General features: G+C 47.8%; 1 protein-coding gene across 2 annotated transcripts in view; it reads left to right on the top strand.

The window, feature by feature from the left end:
* Positions 1-16,549, top strand: part of LDLRAD4 (low density lipoprotein receptor class A domain containing 4) — a 338,556-nt gene that overhangs the window by 126,534 nt on the left and 195,473 nt on the right. For both annotated transcript variants that reach the window (XM_006763247.2, XM_006763246.2), the window contains exon 3: positions 8,895-9,358. In XM_006763247.2, coding sequence (XP_006763310.1) covers positions 9,319-9,358 — 40 coding nt within the window. In that variant the 5' untranslated portion in view covers positions 8,895-9,318. The remainder of the gene's footprint in view (positions 1-8,894; positions 9,359-16,549) is intronic.

Raw genomic sequence — 16,549 nt, 5'->3', positions numbered from 1 at the left:
TATATTTAATATATATTTTAAAATGGGCAAAATCTAGTTTTGACGATTGCATGCTTCCTCTGGGGATATTTGGGGAGCACTGACCTAGAGTGAGTGCTTTGGTAAAAAGCAGCAACAGCTCGCTCTCCTGCTCTGATGCACAGGACTGTGGGCGGGTGGGGGTGGGGAGGAGTGGCTATTCACTGTGGTGAAGCCTCCTCCTGCCTTCCCTGCCCTCCCACCACTGTGCCTTCCTCCGGTCCTCCAGGGCCTCTGTCTGAAGAAGCTTGCTGAGGGCGCACTTCTGAACCTGGTTAGAATAAGGCAATTCCTACTGTCAGCTCCGGAGGGGAAGGGAGTAAATAAGGACTAGACTTTGAGAGGGAAAGGAAGGACGGAAAGGAGATGCTATTTTAGATGCAGAGAAAGTTGCCTGTCAGGCTGATGAGGCCTGGCGTGCTTAAATCAGGAAAGGCCTGGCAGATCCTGTGCAGTGAACTTTGCCAGGTGACGGGAACGTGAACTGTGATTCCGGGTCCAAATCTGGTGGTTAAACTCTCCTCTTGCTGCCAGGGCCCTGTGGTTTTCTTTGGTGGTATACCAGGTGCTCCTGTGCAGACCTGATGGCGGACATGTAGGCAGACTCACTTAGCATCCAGGACACTGAGGCTGGGGTGAGGACACTGCTTGGAATGAGATGGTTTCTGTAGCCACTGGTAAGTATTTCTAAAGCTGAACAAACGCAGCGAACTCACAAACACGTGGCTTCAGGTACTGCAGGAGATGGCTTCTGATGAACACTCTGACTTCCGGCGGGGCCAGCGCTGTCTCACAGGCAGGCACGTTTCCACCACCGCCTGGGCTGCTTGGCGGGACACGCAGTACCTGTCTGTCGTGTTTTCCCCCCACGAATAACACTCGTTTGCTTTTCTGCATAAGATCACACGCATAGCCTTTGTTACCAAGGCAGCGGAAATTGGTCTAATGAACTCTTTCTGCTTGGCTGGAGGCCTCCAGCACACACAGGGACAGGGTTTGTGTGGGCCCATTAGTCAATACCAGTCAGCCTTGCCCCTGATTGTCTGCTTTTCAGGACAGACGCACTTGCGTGGCCCTGCCTCGTCCAGCCTTCCAGGAAGACGTGAGACTCTATCAGTGTTTCCCTAATATATGTGGAGTCAGGCACTGCCCCTCCAATGGCTGGGGCCTCTCGCAGAGGTCACGTTCATTATCGTGTGTAACTGTGCCACCGAGGGCTCGTTTATCACACTCTCAGACTCGTTGCTGCTGGCGATAGTGGCTCCAGGGGCCAACTGCAGACAGGACCATGTTGCGTTACATTTTTTCAGACATCTGCTGAAATGTTCATCTTAGATTTTTATGATCGGTTTAAATTGTTCCACCAATGCCAACTAACTGGGCTAAATGAGTTCTGTTTGCGCAGTTTGGTATGTCTCAAATGATGTCTTTAGCTCTCATATAAGAACCCGTGGCTTCTCTAAGACAGTCATAGAATCCGTGATCTTCCTAGGATGAAGTGTGATACTGCTGCTGCTTCTGGTCCCCTTACTTGAGAGAACTAGCACAGTGGTTGAGTGGAAGTTGAAGTTCTTAGAGGATATGGGATGAGTCTGTCTGTATCTGTATCTGCAGACAAAGGGAACTTCCTTCTCTTTCCAGAGGCAAGCAGGGCTTCTGAGTTTTGTTGTAATAGGTGTATTTGGGCATAAGGAGTCTTTCCGCCAGGACACAAATGGCTAAACAACCGTGTGTGTGTGTGTGTGTGTGTGTGTGTGTGTGTGTGAGAGAGAGAGAGAGAGAGAGACTCACAGTTGCGCCTACATTAAACTGAGCAGTGGTTTCTATTGGCCACTGGTCAGAGCTTTGCAGGCCGCAGGTGTTAGTGAGATGCCCGTCAGGCACCCTCTGCATGTCACCCTCCTCTCGTGTCTGTCCCAGACAACATAGACTTTTCTTTGGAAATATCTAAGAAAAATATGATTAGAGTATTTCTGGTCACCACTATTTACCTCAAACTGGAGATTGAGTTGTAAAATACTGTGAAGTGGCAAGTTCTCTTTTTCCTAAGGGAATATACTTTTTCAGAAGATGAATCTGAGTAAACAAGACAAAACTATTTCATGACGATTTAGGCATTCCCTGTGTGTTTGATGAAAGAGAGACAGATGAGGAGCTGGTCTGGAGCTTTGCAAACAAGCGGCATTTAGGAAACCTGTGCTAATGTGAGTGATGAAATGATGCAGGTCATTCATTTCTGTAGGGAGCATCGGCTGTTTTCCTGTTGATCATTTTTTAGTTGTTAAGAGTGTTGGTGCCTCTGTCCCACACCCCCTGTCGAGTAGAGGAGCCCTGGGGCTGGTAGGGGTCCTCTCGGTGCAGTGTCATTCTTGGGGCCTGTGAAAGCTTGAGAAGTGCATGTAAAGGGTTTAAAAAGTTAACACTTTACAAACCGAGCAAACCAAATGGAAGAGGATGGAAGAGAGCGAGACCCTGGCAAGAGGATATAGAACCTTTTGTTAAACTTACTTATTACTATCTATTGTTGTCTTGCAAATTTGATATTTTAATATGAAAACATGAAAAAAAACCCTGAATATCAGGAGGCTTCTTTTCCTTTTAAAGTTTCTTCTTTGTAATTTTTTTCTTCTACCACATTTCATACCAGATACCTCACCCACACATTTTCTAAAATTTTGTATCCTTTCCTTCGTTTCTCTCTTATTAATTTGACTGACATAGAATGCTTTTGAGCTTAGATTTTTATCTGTTGAGAACTTAAAAAACAACAACACACAAGACAAATCAACTGAGGAACTACGAGATAATTGGACATGGTCAGATAAGAACTGAGAGAGGGCGGGTGGGGTATATTCTCAAAGACGTAAATTATCAGTCACCTGCTCAGGTGAGCTGTAATCATTGTAGCGACTATTATTTCTTTAACATTTATTAGAGAAATTTTTTTTTGGTACATGTTTTCTCATTAAATACATCCTAATTCTATGAAGTATGCCCTGTTACTTCCATTTTACAGATGATGAAACTGAGGCTCATGGTGGGGGTGTTAAGTAACTGCCAAAATCACAAGCAGCCTAGAATGAGGTAAACCCAACGTAGTCTGAGTCAGAGCCCGGCCTTCTGTCCCCTGGCCCGTTTGTGTGTGAGGCTCTCAGTTGAGCGTGTTTTATCTCTGAAGATGGTGGAGGGGTCGTCCCTCCCTGTGCTTCAGAGGCCCAGCTGGCACTTCCCATCCGGAGTGCCCTCCAGGGTCTGAGTGCTGTGGCCAACCACCTGCTTGTGGACTGTGCCCTTGGTGCTTTGTGCATCTGATGCAGGATGGAGGCAGTAGAGTGACAAGGTGACCCAGCTTAAGCTCAGCTACGATTCAGTGCAGTGTAACCAGCATTTCCTGAGGAACTGCTGTATTGTGGTCTCCATTATCAATGCCAAGGATACAAGGATTAACAAGAAAAGGTTTTGTTAGGAAACAGCTCCACAGAGATGACATAGGCACTGTGGGTACAGGAGCATGGTCTGTTTTGCTCACTGCTGTCTCCCAGCACCCAAAATAATGCCTGGCTACAGTAATGACCCCACAGATAGTTGAAATACTGAATGAGAAGCTGCAGCCAGAGAGTGGAGAGAGTCCTGGTCAAGGCCCAGGTACCTGATGGGAGCCTGCCATTAGCAGAGGCAGGAAGTAACTTGGCATAGGGAGCTGTGAGCGCAGGTATTGGCAGAGCAGGCCTCCATGGGTGATGAGGGCATTGGAGGGTATTTGCAAGGAGGGCAAAAATTATTTCATATAAATAGCTCGTCAATCCATATTCTCTTCTACTCTCACCAAAGAACGAGATGACAGCTCCCCGTCCCCTTCTGCTCACACTTGTTAGCTCCCTGCATGACACCTTTCTCTTTGCCTGTCATGCCCATTGTAAGCTGCCTTTATCTTAAGAAAATTGAGACGGGGGAGAGCACCGCAGAGCCCACCTCCTGGTGTGGCCAGCCTGTCCCACCAGGCTGGGAGAGGTAACCATTTCTTACTCGGCTCCCTCTGCTTAGCTGGAGTCCTCAGGTGACCGTGAAATGCTCAGACGGGGTCAGGCACACTGCAGCGCACGTTCTCCCGAGGACTGTGTGGCTCTGTGCCAAGCCGCTGGCTCTTCCTTGCCTTTTCTTTCGGGCACGTTGGTGTCGTGGGCGTGGTCCAGTTTGGGCTTGGGAAAGTGGAAATAGTGGCAGTTGGTCCAGATGTATACTGTACCCCTTTCTCAGCTTCTTCCTTTGCCAACGGGCATGTATGGAAGAACTCTGAGCTTGGGCCTAGGCTGACACCTGGATCTGGTCCCAGTTCTGCCTTCATCACTACAGTCACCTTCAGCAGGTCCTCTCTCCTCCCTGGGCCTCTTCTCCATGAAATGAAAGGGTGGGACCCATGGTCCCTTGTGGCTTCCTTTGCTCCTAGATAGTATAAGGAGATAGATATAGACTTCACGATTCACTGGGGACAGTGATCATACGTTATTATTTTGGGGGGACACTTTCTCTAACCTGGTATGAATAGAGCCTCAGACTGTGTAGATCCTTCAGGATTTATCAAGTGTCATATTTGACAAGGAGACATTTCAGAGGATGTCCTAATATAATTGCCACGTTTCCCTGTTTGTGGCATTTTAAAAGCTACACTTGTTTTATAGCCTTGAACCACAGAAATTAAAAATACCCTGAAGAATCAGTAGCACCCCAACTCAACCTCCCCCCGTTGCAGGCAGCCCGTTTCTCAGACGTGTTCCCAGACTTGTGTTTGTGTGCAGATTTCCGGGGCTTGTTTGCCGTGTCCTCTTCATGCACATGTGTCCTGTCTGCCTTGATCAGAGACACTGCCTCAGGGGCACACTCAGATCCAAAGGGCCCTTCAGTTCCCCTTCTCACTTCACACATGAGGAAATGGGAGCCTGGCAGGCTGCGGGACTTGCCTAAGTCCTGTAAGTGGCCCAGAACCGGGGGGATGCCCTGCCCTGTGCTCTGCCCCACTGCTGCCATGCGGGCAGGCCATGGTGTTTCTAAGGTCCTATTGCTTTCGGACATCTTGACTGACTGGTACTTGCTGAGGTCTAAAACCGTCTGTTCATGAGGCAGAGAAACTCGTGGAGAAGTGGGAGGTCTTTCTCCCAGGATGACACAGTCTAGCTCTGGTCGGAAATAGATCCTTGGGTTTCTTTTTCCACTTATTCTCACATCTGGTCATTGCCACTTTGAACTTAAATGAACCAGCCCATAGTTGAGATTTTTTTTTTTTTTTGGTAAGCAGTGCAGTACAAGTCTTAATACATTAATTTTTATGTTTTGAATTTTACAACCGTGCCTCAATTTGTCAAGGCCAGGGCTATCTGTCTCTCAGTGTTCCTTTCTCCCTGGGCCTTGTCTGGTGGGTAGAGCAGGGATGGGTCCGTCAGACACAAGCACGGGGCCTCCGCTCCCAGGTCTCTATGCCTGGAGCCCTTCAGGCTGCTCCGTCTAGCCGTCACCTAGGTAACCGACATGCAGCCCGCAAAGCAGTCTGTCCACAGCGAGAGGAAATAAAAAAATGAAACGGCAGTGTTTATTGTTGATGCACTACGCATTTTTTGAATGTGACTAGATTTTGATAAGGGGTTGTTTCTCTTCTCTGTTGGGTGTTGGCCTCTGTTCCCGGCGTGTCACCCGATGTTTCCGGAATTGCTGTGTCTGTTTTCACAGTGTGCACTTCCACGAAACCTCGGATCTGTCGAATGCAGTTAAGTTTTCAATCCCCAGTGATTCCTAGGAGCACTGCATTTCATAAAAGTTTTATGCACAAGAGGTAAAGCAAACATATCTCCACAACTTATTTGGTGAGGTTTTGTGGGTGTTCATGTTTTTTAAAACTGTCCCTTCCTGTGGGGGTGTTTTTCCGTTTGGTGTGCTCTATTTCCTTAGTAACTGTTACTCTGTTATGGGAGGGGCTTAATGACATTTTTCAAGTGCAATATTGAATTAATTATTTCCTGGTTAGTCCTGCCCATCTTCCCAGGATAAATAGAACGCCTGTGTGTGTGTGTGTGTGTGTGTGTGTGACGACAGGATGGCGGTAATGTGCTTGGGTAGAGGGGGGCCTTTGAATGTGTGGCTGTGGCTCAGGATTAGTCGGTGACCTTGTGTCCTGGGTAAGTTGCCTCCTTCTTTATGCTTTCTCTCCCCCCAGCCTTGATTTTCTTGACTTGGGTATTATTAGGCTTCAAGGTACTTTGGTTTAGGGAACTGCGTGAGATTCAGCACTAGCGTGGGAAGAACAGTGGTTGTCGGGGCAAGACATTCAGGGATTAGTGCGACTCTCCTGCACCCTACTTTTTGTGGCTGTTGTTTAACCTCTGTGGGGCTAGAGTTTTCTCCCCGAGGGTGGAAAGAATTTAAAGCCATGACCCCTCCGGCCCTTTCCTGGGTAGGAGGTTCTGTGAAGTGTGAGTGCAGTGGAATCACTGCTCATAGCACTGCCTCCTCTTGACCTAGATGGGCTGTAGGAGAAGTGCTTGCCAGTCCAGAGGCCGGAGTCAGCGCTGAGGAGCAGCCTCTCAGCCCAGGAAACGCTGCTTGTCAGTTCACGGCTGGGGGTGGGGGGTTGTTTTGTAGACATTTGCTGAGCCCTTCTGTATGTGCCCCTCTCTGTATCCACTCATCCACTCATCCAGTAAACGCGTGTTTCCGGAGTGCCTGTCCTCGGTGCTGAGGGAAACGGAGAGTCATCCTTTCACTGTCCTTGGCCTCATGGTGCTTAAGGTCTAGTGGGAAGATGGGCACTAAGCAGTCACCACCCCTGCATGCAGCCACAACTATGGCAAGTGCTGGTAACCGGGCCCCGCATTTAGCCTGGGAACGACCTAGGAGGCATCGCTGAGGAGGGTTGTTGGAGCTGAGATGAGAAAGTGAGCGGCGGTTCCGGAGCGGGCGCCACCTGAGAGTGGGAGATGGGATGGGCAAGAGGATGGAAGGACAAGCGGATGAGGCATGATTGGTCAGCTTCTCTGCCTTTTCTGCTGATTCTCGGTGGCCCAGGCTGTTGGGTCATCTGACACTTTGTTCCCGAGCATGGCTGGGTTTCTGGCCCTGTTCGGGTGGGTTGGACCCCTCACTGAATAGAAAGATGACTCCAGGTTCTGGAGACCCTTGTACTATGTTTCTAGAAAGTGTATCTTGCTGTGTTGTTAGCGGTTAGGAAGAAAACACTGATAGCCCTTATGGTTTCATTTTAACTTGAAAATTGCATATAAGGAAACTTACGATTGTGTCCCTCCATCCTTTGTTGGGAATCTCACACATCATGCTCTAAAACTCCTGGCCAAGACCATGGCTGAGCCCTAGCAATGAACTACCTCTATTTTAGAAGTAAAGTTAAGAATTGCTGAGTGTGATAATGACAGTAAAAGAAAAAAAGCTTGTTGTTTCTTCTATTGCTACCCACATCTGCCTCAATCTTTCCCATAGCCATTTGCAATATTGTGTAGGATAGCTTGATTTCCTAAAAAGTGAGCTGTCATACCTTTCTCAATGAAATGAAATAATATAAACAACCCCTCCTCCCAGTAAAACAACAAAAACCTGACCACTCTCAGTTTTTCTCTGAGTTCAAAGAAAGGGGACAGATAAAGCCTAGCATTTCTGTGCATCAAAAGCATCATAGTTTCAGGCCAGGTGGGCTTTTGTTTTTATCTGGCAATGTCTTTTCCTGAAATGGATAACTATGGTGCATGTGATTAGTTTACTTTAGAAGTTGGTGCAGGACTTTGGGATGCTGATACTGTATGTGTTGGTCATTTTATATGGAATATTTAATTTCAGAGAAAAAAAACATTTTCCCACATTTTCAAGGACTTCAACACCACCATTTATATAAATGGTTTTTAGTTAAAATAAAAACTTTACCTATTCATTAAACTTAAGGATTCCTACTGGGCTATACCTTATTATCTGAGATTGTTACTGCAGGTGTGTGAAGGTAATTGAATTTCTTAATATAATTAAAGTGCTTCATCAATACATAAAGTTTTACTTATGGTTAGTCTGTATTAGTGATGTTTTATTTTACTACCTTATATTTATATTTACAGCAATAAAAGGGCTTTAATAGAGGATTTCTGTTATGTGCTGTTTTCTTAAATTATTTTTCTTTTAGTTTGATGGTGAAAATGAGGAATAAGGTTACATTTTCTAAAAATTAGTTATAAACTGAGTAGGAAGAAGTGATGATAATGAAAAAAATTTTTTTCCCCCTCTAATACTGGAGATTCATGTTTAGGATTCCGTTTTAAAAGTCTGGTCCTTTGGGCTTCTGACATTCTTGTTAATGCTACTTCTTGTGTAATATAACAACCGTGGGCTATCTGAAAGTATTTTGTAAAGTGTTATTATTATGTTATATATATGGAAAAGTTTGTAGATTAAATTTGCCCTTCCTTCTCACTCTCCTAAAAGAATTAATATGAGCCTTTGCTTCCCCCTTAAGAGTCATTTTTAAAATTTCTCAACCCTGGTCCTTCCTAGACAGCAGTGGGTATGGACCTCAGATCCCACTTTTAAGACCTTGGGAATGAGCTTGGAAAACGGGTTCTTCGGGGTATCTGTGAACTCTGTTAACCTCGGGAAGGACATTGTAAGCTGGGGGGCCTCAGTGGCCGTCCTTGGAGAGGCTTGGAGCAGTGAGCCCTGTTTTTGTCTTGCCCTCCGCCCTTTCCTGTCACTCAGGACAAAGTCTGCAGCTGCCTCTTCCCAGAGCTCTCCTGTGCCTTCCCTGTGGTTCTGAGCATGACTCTGGGTGGGTCTGGTAAATTTATTGCTCCTACAGATCCTCAGTAAAGTGACCTATTTCTTTTTAATTTCAGAAAGAGGAGAGACGCAAAGCACAGAGAGCAGCAGATCAGACCACACCGAACTCCACTGGAGCGTCGGAGCCGAGGAGGATGCTGGCTGCCGAGCTGCAGAGGAGGCCCCCGCTCTGAGGGGGAGAGCAGGCCTCACTGAGACAGCTTCCGACCCTCCCAGGCTCACCATGGCCTGCACCCTCTGGCTGGACGGCTGAGGTGACTGTGTGCCCCAAGTGTGCACGTGCTGGACTGGGTGCTGTCCCAGGTACCGCCTGCTCTCTGGGAGCAGGGCAGGTGGGCCTCAGATGCTACCCAAAGCTGGACGGGGCAAAGCAATGGACTCCGACAAGCTAAGATGGAAGTGACCTGAGGCCTCGCCCAGGCGGTTTCCTCTTGCCAGGACAGCTCAATAGTCGGAGCACAGGCTTGTCTGGGGAGCAGTATGCAGGAAGCTGGTTTTCAGGCCACAAATGCTTTCACAGGTGAGAATTCTCCACATTTAAATGACAATGCTATTTCAACTCTTCGTTGATAGGCCATGCAATACCAAACAACTGTACAACATGAATGTGCATTTGCTTTGATGACCTAAAGACCATACAGAGTCAAGGGGCTCAGGCTGCCAAGGTGGCTGATTTTGACAAAATAATAGCATGTTTTCCTTCTCCCTAAATAGGAATTTAGAAAAAGCATTTGACGTTTTACGAGCCTGCTCTTGTTGAGTAATAGAGCACACACAATACCTTGCAAGTCACATTTCTCTAAGGGACGTCTGTCCCTTGCGGAGGAATGTATAGGGACCTGTTTTGTTTACAGAACTGGGAAGCTCTTCGAGTGAATGAAGTTAGCTGATGAGTAACGTCTTCCTCCCCGTCCGTAGTTATCTTCCTCAGATTTATTCGCGTGCAGATGGTGGTGGGGTGGCAGCCCTGCTGAGCTAGCCTTGCAGCGAGGATGCTTCTCCTATGTGAGCTCACCCAGAAGCCTGGCATCACTGCTTGACATCGGTTTACCCCCTGCCAGTTTGAACACTTTGCAGGGAACCACTTAGTCTGGCTGGAGCCCCAGAGCCATGGCCCAAGACACAGGGGCTTTGGAAATTGGGTCCTGGTTCTGTGTCTGATTTGCTTAATATCCCAGGAAGCCACTAATTATTCTGGGTGTCTGGCTCCTCATTTATAAAATGGGGGCTGTGACATTGAAGAACCTCATGGAATTCAGGGAAAACATGTTTCCATAAAAGAGGTGTTTTTAAAGAAAAGACGACAGGATAATCACAGGAAGTGACCATATTCTCTGGTCCTGTGAATCCTAAAAGTTTGTAGCTGTGGAGAGGGCAGGCCAGGTTGTTGGGGTGCCTGGAGCGAGGTGTGGCGTAGGTTTGGGAGCCACACAGGCTTGGAGTGGATTCTTCCTCTTCCACTGACCAGTGCTCTGCACCTGGACAGTCACAAGCTCCTTTCCGGTTCCCTCTGTAAATCAAGCTGGTCATGTGCAGCTCTCACGATGCTGCTGAGAGGAAAAAGGAGACAACATATGTGAGATGCAGAACACAGATCTTGATCCTTTGCAGGCTTCCGCTGTTGGCTGATATGGAGTCCCCAGTACGGGGCCAGGTTGTCTGGTTCAGTCCTTGGTGGTCCTTGTGCTCAGACCTTTGAGCAAACTCCTAGATCTCTCAGCATCTGCCTCTGTAAGATGGGGGCCTTGATCCTGGAGGCTAGGGAGGTCGTGGCCAAGACTGGTCATGGCTCAGTGAAACAGGAGTGAAACAGCTATTGAAATGTAGATTCCAAAGAGCACACAAAGTTGAGCTCTCTGGAACTATCTTAGGACGTCCAGCCTGGCAGGCTCAAAACCATGCCCTCAGCCTCCCCTTCATGGCTACACCTCAGTTATCTCAGTCACATGAGCTGCTCCTTCGTGGAATGTCAGCCCCTCCTCTGGGCAGAGGTGACATGCAGGGCCGCGGCACGAAACACCTCTGTGAAAAACACCGCCCTTCAAACTCTCCTCCCCATCTTCCAGGAGATCGCTGGGAGGAGAGGCATCTGGGTGGTGCATGGAAACAAGCCCCTGGAAGCAGTTCTGGGAGGAAGAGGGAGCAAGAAAAGAGAAGGAGGAGAGGATGGGACACAGAGAACCCGAGGACGAGTGGCACAGGGTTCGAAACGTAGGCTAGCCCAGCGGTGGGCTTCTGGGTCCGGTCTCTTCACCCTTCTGAGCCTGGCACCTTTCTGTCGTGGCTCATACTTAGACATCATGTCCCATTCTCACCACTCTTTGGGGGGCTCTGCAGTCCCTTTGCCCAGAGGGAAAGGAATCCTCCACCCCATCAGGATCCCACGCGCACCTGAGTCTGGGGCCTGGGGACTGTAGGCTCTGAGTAAGGGAAACCCCTGGGTTCTGCCTGGAGAATTCTCAGTGGTTAGGATAGTACCTGGCACATTATTTAAGGCCCACACGAATGGCAGCTGTCATTATGACTGTTACTGCCTTGGCTGTGGTCACCTCCCTACACACTCATATATAGAGGAGGCACCCTCACTGCAAGGTTAGTTCAACCACCCTCTTGAGGCTACTCCCCTGCTCACATTTTCCTTTCTTCCTTTTAACTCATAGTTTTACAAAGAATTCTTGTTTCCTTACAAATTTGGCCTCCTCAGGTACATCAGCCTACCTGAATAGTGATCATACCACTACTAGTAGCGAAGTAATAACCACGGCTAATGTTTTAGAGAACTTACTGCCTGCTCTTCCTGTGTTACCTCTGTCAGTCTTCCCAACAGCTCTGATGCCAGTGTTAGTGTGTTGGTGCTGCCGGTGCGGGGGCCACACTCCAAGTACCCAGGAGTCAGATCGAGCTGGTGGCCCTTGCAAATCTTCTAGCATGTGTGTGACCCCTGTTGCCCATAGGGGTCACCTGGGGAGCCTTGCCGCACTGCCTGGTTCTCACCCTGCAGAGATTGGGATTGACTTGGTCTCTGCATCACCCAGCCCTGCTAATTCAGGACCTGCATCTTAACAAGATCCCCAAGTGCTCAGCACACATGGAAGTCTGGGAAGCACTGAGAGCCAGCACTGCACAGAGAGTAGTGTTTAGAGGTGAGGGATGGGTTGGGAGAGTCAGTTCTTGAGAAAAGCAACTGACGTGTCCCGTTCCTGTAAGAGGGAGGATTGTGTTGACGGATCTACCCATTCTTAAGGAAGCTGTGTTGAATGTTAGTACCGACAGCACCTGTGGGACAATGGTTTTAGCTTCCCAATATCTCTGGGAAATAATCAGCGGTAAAATAAGGGAGTTGTAAGTACCCAGCCTTCTCTGGAGGTGGGTCCCGGTGGACTCAGCTCATCATTTTTATTCTCTGCCTGCTCTTCTCATCTTTCTTTGCCCACATAATCGGTAAAAGTTACTTATGGTGTAGGATGCAAGAGCTGCCCCTCTGTCCCTGCCCAAGCAGCTAGCCAAAGCTGTGGTCTTAGATGGAGGTCAGTGGGAGGCTGGTGCCCACCCTCTTAGTTGGTTTGCTTTTCGTATGTTTGTGGAGTATAGTCTTTTCTTATCCCAGGGCAACTAAAGATGCTAACGTCTTAGTTTTTGGAATGGAAGATAGACTGAGTTTGCTGATTCTTTAGGCTCATGGAAAGGAGCCTTGCTTTAGATAACTGAAATGGTGAAGGGGTTAGGGCATTTTTCCTTGGCTTTTGTTTTAGGGCAAAACAGTTAACCATACCTCCCCTTGAAAAATATGTCAGTTTGTATTTTGTTTATGCAAGGTGTTTAAGATTCCTCTTCAATAAGGACTTGGGGGCTGCAGCCTGGCTGGGAGGGAAGGCTGGGAGACCTGTGTGAAGCTGTGTTCGCCTGGCAAGCCCGTTGCCTCTTTGCAGTGCATGGCATTCCCATGGCGGGTGGTGGGAGCTTGCAAGGCCCCACTCCCCATGACACCGCTGGCCCACCCGTGTGGTTCGAAGTCTCCTCTTAAGCCTTGCTTCCTGTGTGAATGTAGATATACTCACATGGATACATATTTCAAATTCAACTTCCCAATTTTGATTTTCTTAGGCTAAATGTTGCATAAAGAAATTTATACACTGTTTTAATTACAGTGCATGTAATTTAGAAATGATCTTAACCATTTAGATACTATTTTATAAAAAAAATTAATTTCCCCCTTTATAAGTAATACCTGAACATTGTAAGAAAATTTGGAAAGCACATAAAAGTCTAAAAAAGAAAAATAATTACCCATGCAGAATATTGCCATTTTCATTAATGTTTTGGCTTGTGTCCTTTCAATATTTTTTTCCTGTGCAAAATTTTTCTCACAGGACTGTGTTCATAATATATATTCAATTTTATAATCTGATCATTCCCTTTTTAAAATTACATTATGAGCATTTTCTTTTAAATATGACTTAAAATTGCTTTATGATATTCTTTTATGCATGTGTACTTGAATTTTAAAGTTGTGCTTTTATTGTTGGATATTGGAGTTTTTGACAGCTTCTCCCCTTATAAATAATTCTTTGATGAACACTGTGCAAAAAAACTCTTCTGAATATTGGGTTATTTCCTTAGGATAAACTATTAGGCACAGAATTATTAAGTCCAAAGATGTGAACTTTATTAAGGTTTTTGGTTGACTTTCCAAAGGGATTGGCTGGTCCTAGCTTCTGAGACTGCGCTGGGCTCAGTTTCTTCCAGTTGCCTGTTTGCGTTGCTGGGGCCTGTCCCTGCTATTCCGCTGTGAGATGGAGCCGCCCTGCTACCCTGCGGGGTGTCGTGAGACTAATTCACGCTTGTGGAGCTTTTGCAGCGCGCTGCTGTAGGCTACCTGGGACCCATCGTTAGGGCGACAATGCTAGTATTTCATCAGGGCGAAGCAAAACTCAAGCATCCTCAGTTTACTGTTTTTGATCGTCCAGGGCCCAGTGGTCGGCAAACTCATTAGTCAACGGAGCCAAATATCAACAGTACAGCGATTGAAATTTCTTTTGAGAGCCAAACTTTTTAAACTTAAACTACATAGGTAGGTACATCATTATTAACTTAATTAGGATACTCCTAAGGCTTAGGAAGAGCCACACTCAAGGGGCCAAAGAGCCGCATGTGGCTTGCGAGCTGCAGTTTGCCGACCACGGGTCCAGGCAGTTTTTCTGTGTGGCTGTAGTTCAGTGAGGCCATGATGACTCCAAAGTCAGACTCCAGCACGATAAGACTCTTGTAGAAACACTCCCCCCCCCCCAGAGCCTCTGGGCAAATAGAAATGGGCATCCTTCCAGGATATGTCAGTCAGGCCTCCGCTGAGGCGTCCTAATGGTGATGGAGATTTCGTCGGAGGTTTACTGTGCTCTTGGTGGTGTGGAGTGCGCCCTGCCCGAGTTACCACTATGCACATCCTAACGAAGATGCTGGTTTGAGATCCTGCCTCCTCCCCACCCCCAATGTCACTCTTAGATACTGTAAAGGGTTTGCAGTATTGTCTTAGGTTCTCTGAATCATTTCATTCGATGTTTGAACAAACATTTAAACTTCGATAACTAGGAAGGTGAATTAAATTCCTATAGGATTTGCAAGTCTTTCTTGATAAAAGAATAATCAGACCTAGTTGTTTAATAAGTTAACTCCTACCCTTCACTCATAAAGGAGAAGGGTAGGAGTTGATTTAATAGTTTTTAGGTATCTGAACGAGAGCTATTTTATAGATGATGGTGACCAGGTTTACTTAGCTATTAATGAACAAAAAGGCAGCACTGCTTCCATTGGATTGTTGGGATGCCTGTTTTTCTCCCCTAGAATTCGTTCACACTGGCAGGAGTGCTGGGACCCTTCCCGGGGGGGATGTGGCCTTAACTGGAGGCGTGACTGGAGCCACACTGTTCCCAGGGCTCTGAAAGGCCCCAGAGGATCCTGGGTCACCCCCTTCCCACCACCCAGACCTTCGGCTTATTACTCATCCTTTCAAGGTCGCGCCCATGTGCTGATCCGTAGACGACCTCAGCCCACACTCTGCAGAGTTGCCAGGAGGAGATAGTGAACGCCGTTTCTCAGTAAAAGGGATCCAGGCGATTTATGGCCAAACTCGAGAAGAAGACATTTAAATCGGGTTCTTTACTGCAGAACTTTACAGAGTTTAGTATGAGACTGCAGCTAAATAGTTGGCAGATAGGCAGATAGTTGGCAGCATTTCCCAAGTGACAAGACCCTGAAGGCTTTTTATAAAGAACACCATGGAGGGATAGCTCTCCACAGCGCGTGCTGCCGGTCTGAGGTGCTGCCTCCCCCAGTCCGCAGTGCAGGTGTTCCTGTGCTGCCCGCACTGGAGCTAGAGCGTAGTACTTAACAGGGCTGCGTTTCCTGAACAGGTTTACGGAGCTCCTGCTGGACAGATGCAAAGCGCTACAGCTGGAAAGAAGGCAGCTGCCTTCCTGCCTTCACCCTCTCCCCGCGTTAGGTCTGCTGGAAATACCTTCTCTTGCCCCCACACTTTCTGTGGTTTCTTCTTGGTTCCTAAAGAGTCTGGACTCCTCATCCTGGACTGAAAGCAGATGCCTCTCCCTGGTACTCACAGTCTAGGTGCCGTCATGAGCTTCGCTATTAACTGGTGCAGAGCAGGTGACCACGAGCGGCCGTGGGGTGGGGAGCGTGGTCCAGGGAGGCTGAGGACTTCTGCACAGCCCCCCTGCCTGTCTGCTCACGGACGGTTCCCTCTATTTATATTCCATCGACATGGTCTCTGCCTCTCTGAGGACAGGCATGGTCCCATCATCCACCTGCCTGTCCTCAGAGATGGCCCTGGGTGATGGCTTCTTCTCCAGGGGCCTCGAGGGCAGTGCCATGGTGCTGTCATCAAGTCATGAGTGTTTGCCTCGGGGAGCCCAAGGTGGAGTCCCAGGGCTGCATCTACTTATTTCAGGACACTGTGCAAATAGGAACCCGAGAAAAGGGATGCCAAAGTAAACATGCGTAACCTCCGGTGAATGCTGTGTGGCTCCGTTACAAACGCTTCACCAACAACAGAGAGTGTGGTGACGTGGACACTGTTCCCTGCAGCTGGCGGTGGGGTTTTAGGATATTTCCAGGGCAGTGTAAGGCAGATTCCTTTTGGTTCCAGAAGCAGGGTGACAATGTGTGTTCCACACAGCTGTAGGTAGGGCCAGGCTCAGGGTTCCTTCGTATCAGAAGTAAGATGAGAAACCAGGCTGGTCTTATCCTCTAAACTTATTTTTGTTCTTCTGTGGTAAAATTTCAGAAAATTAAGGGTGTTTTCCTTGCCCTTTTGGAATTACGCTCACATTGATTTCAGATCTGATATTTCACAGAGCTGACACGAGGAATAAAGATGAATTGTTTTCTGTGCCAGGAGTTTGCTCATATGTGGTCTCATTCAGTTCTTGCGACAGTGCTGGAAGGTGTGCGGCTTCTCCCAGGTATATCGGGCAGGGGACAGCACAGGCCCGAGAGGGGCTGCTCTAGGTCGCAGCGACCAGTGGCCGCAGCGCCAGAGTTGAGACCCAGGTCTGTCTGTGATGGAGCTGCATCCCGCTGCCCCCCTCTGTGCTGCCTCAGCTTCCTTCAGGCACGTGGGAGAGCAAAGAAAAACAGGTTACTTCCTTCAGAATCCAGTGCAGGGCGAGAGGGACATGGGTAGGGGGAGGGGACGGGGAGA

This window comes from Myotis davidii, unplaced genomic scaffold (genome assembly GCF_000327345.1).
Source record: "Myotis davidii unplaced genomic scaffold, ASM32734v1 scaffold78, whole genome shotgun sequence".
Lineage (NCBI taxonomy): Eukaryota > Metazoa > Chordata > Mammalia > Chiroptera > Vespertilionidae > Myotis > Myotis davidii.
Note: the sequence above shows the minus strand (reverse complement) of the source record. Positions and strands in the feature narration are given on the sequence as shown.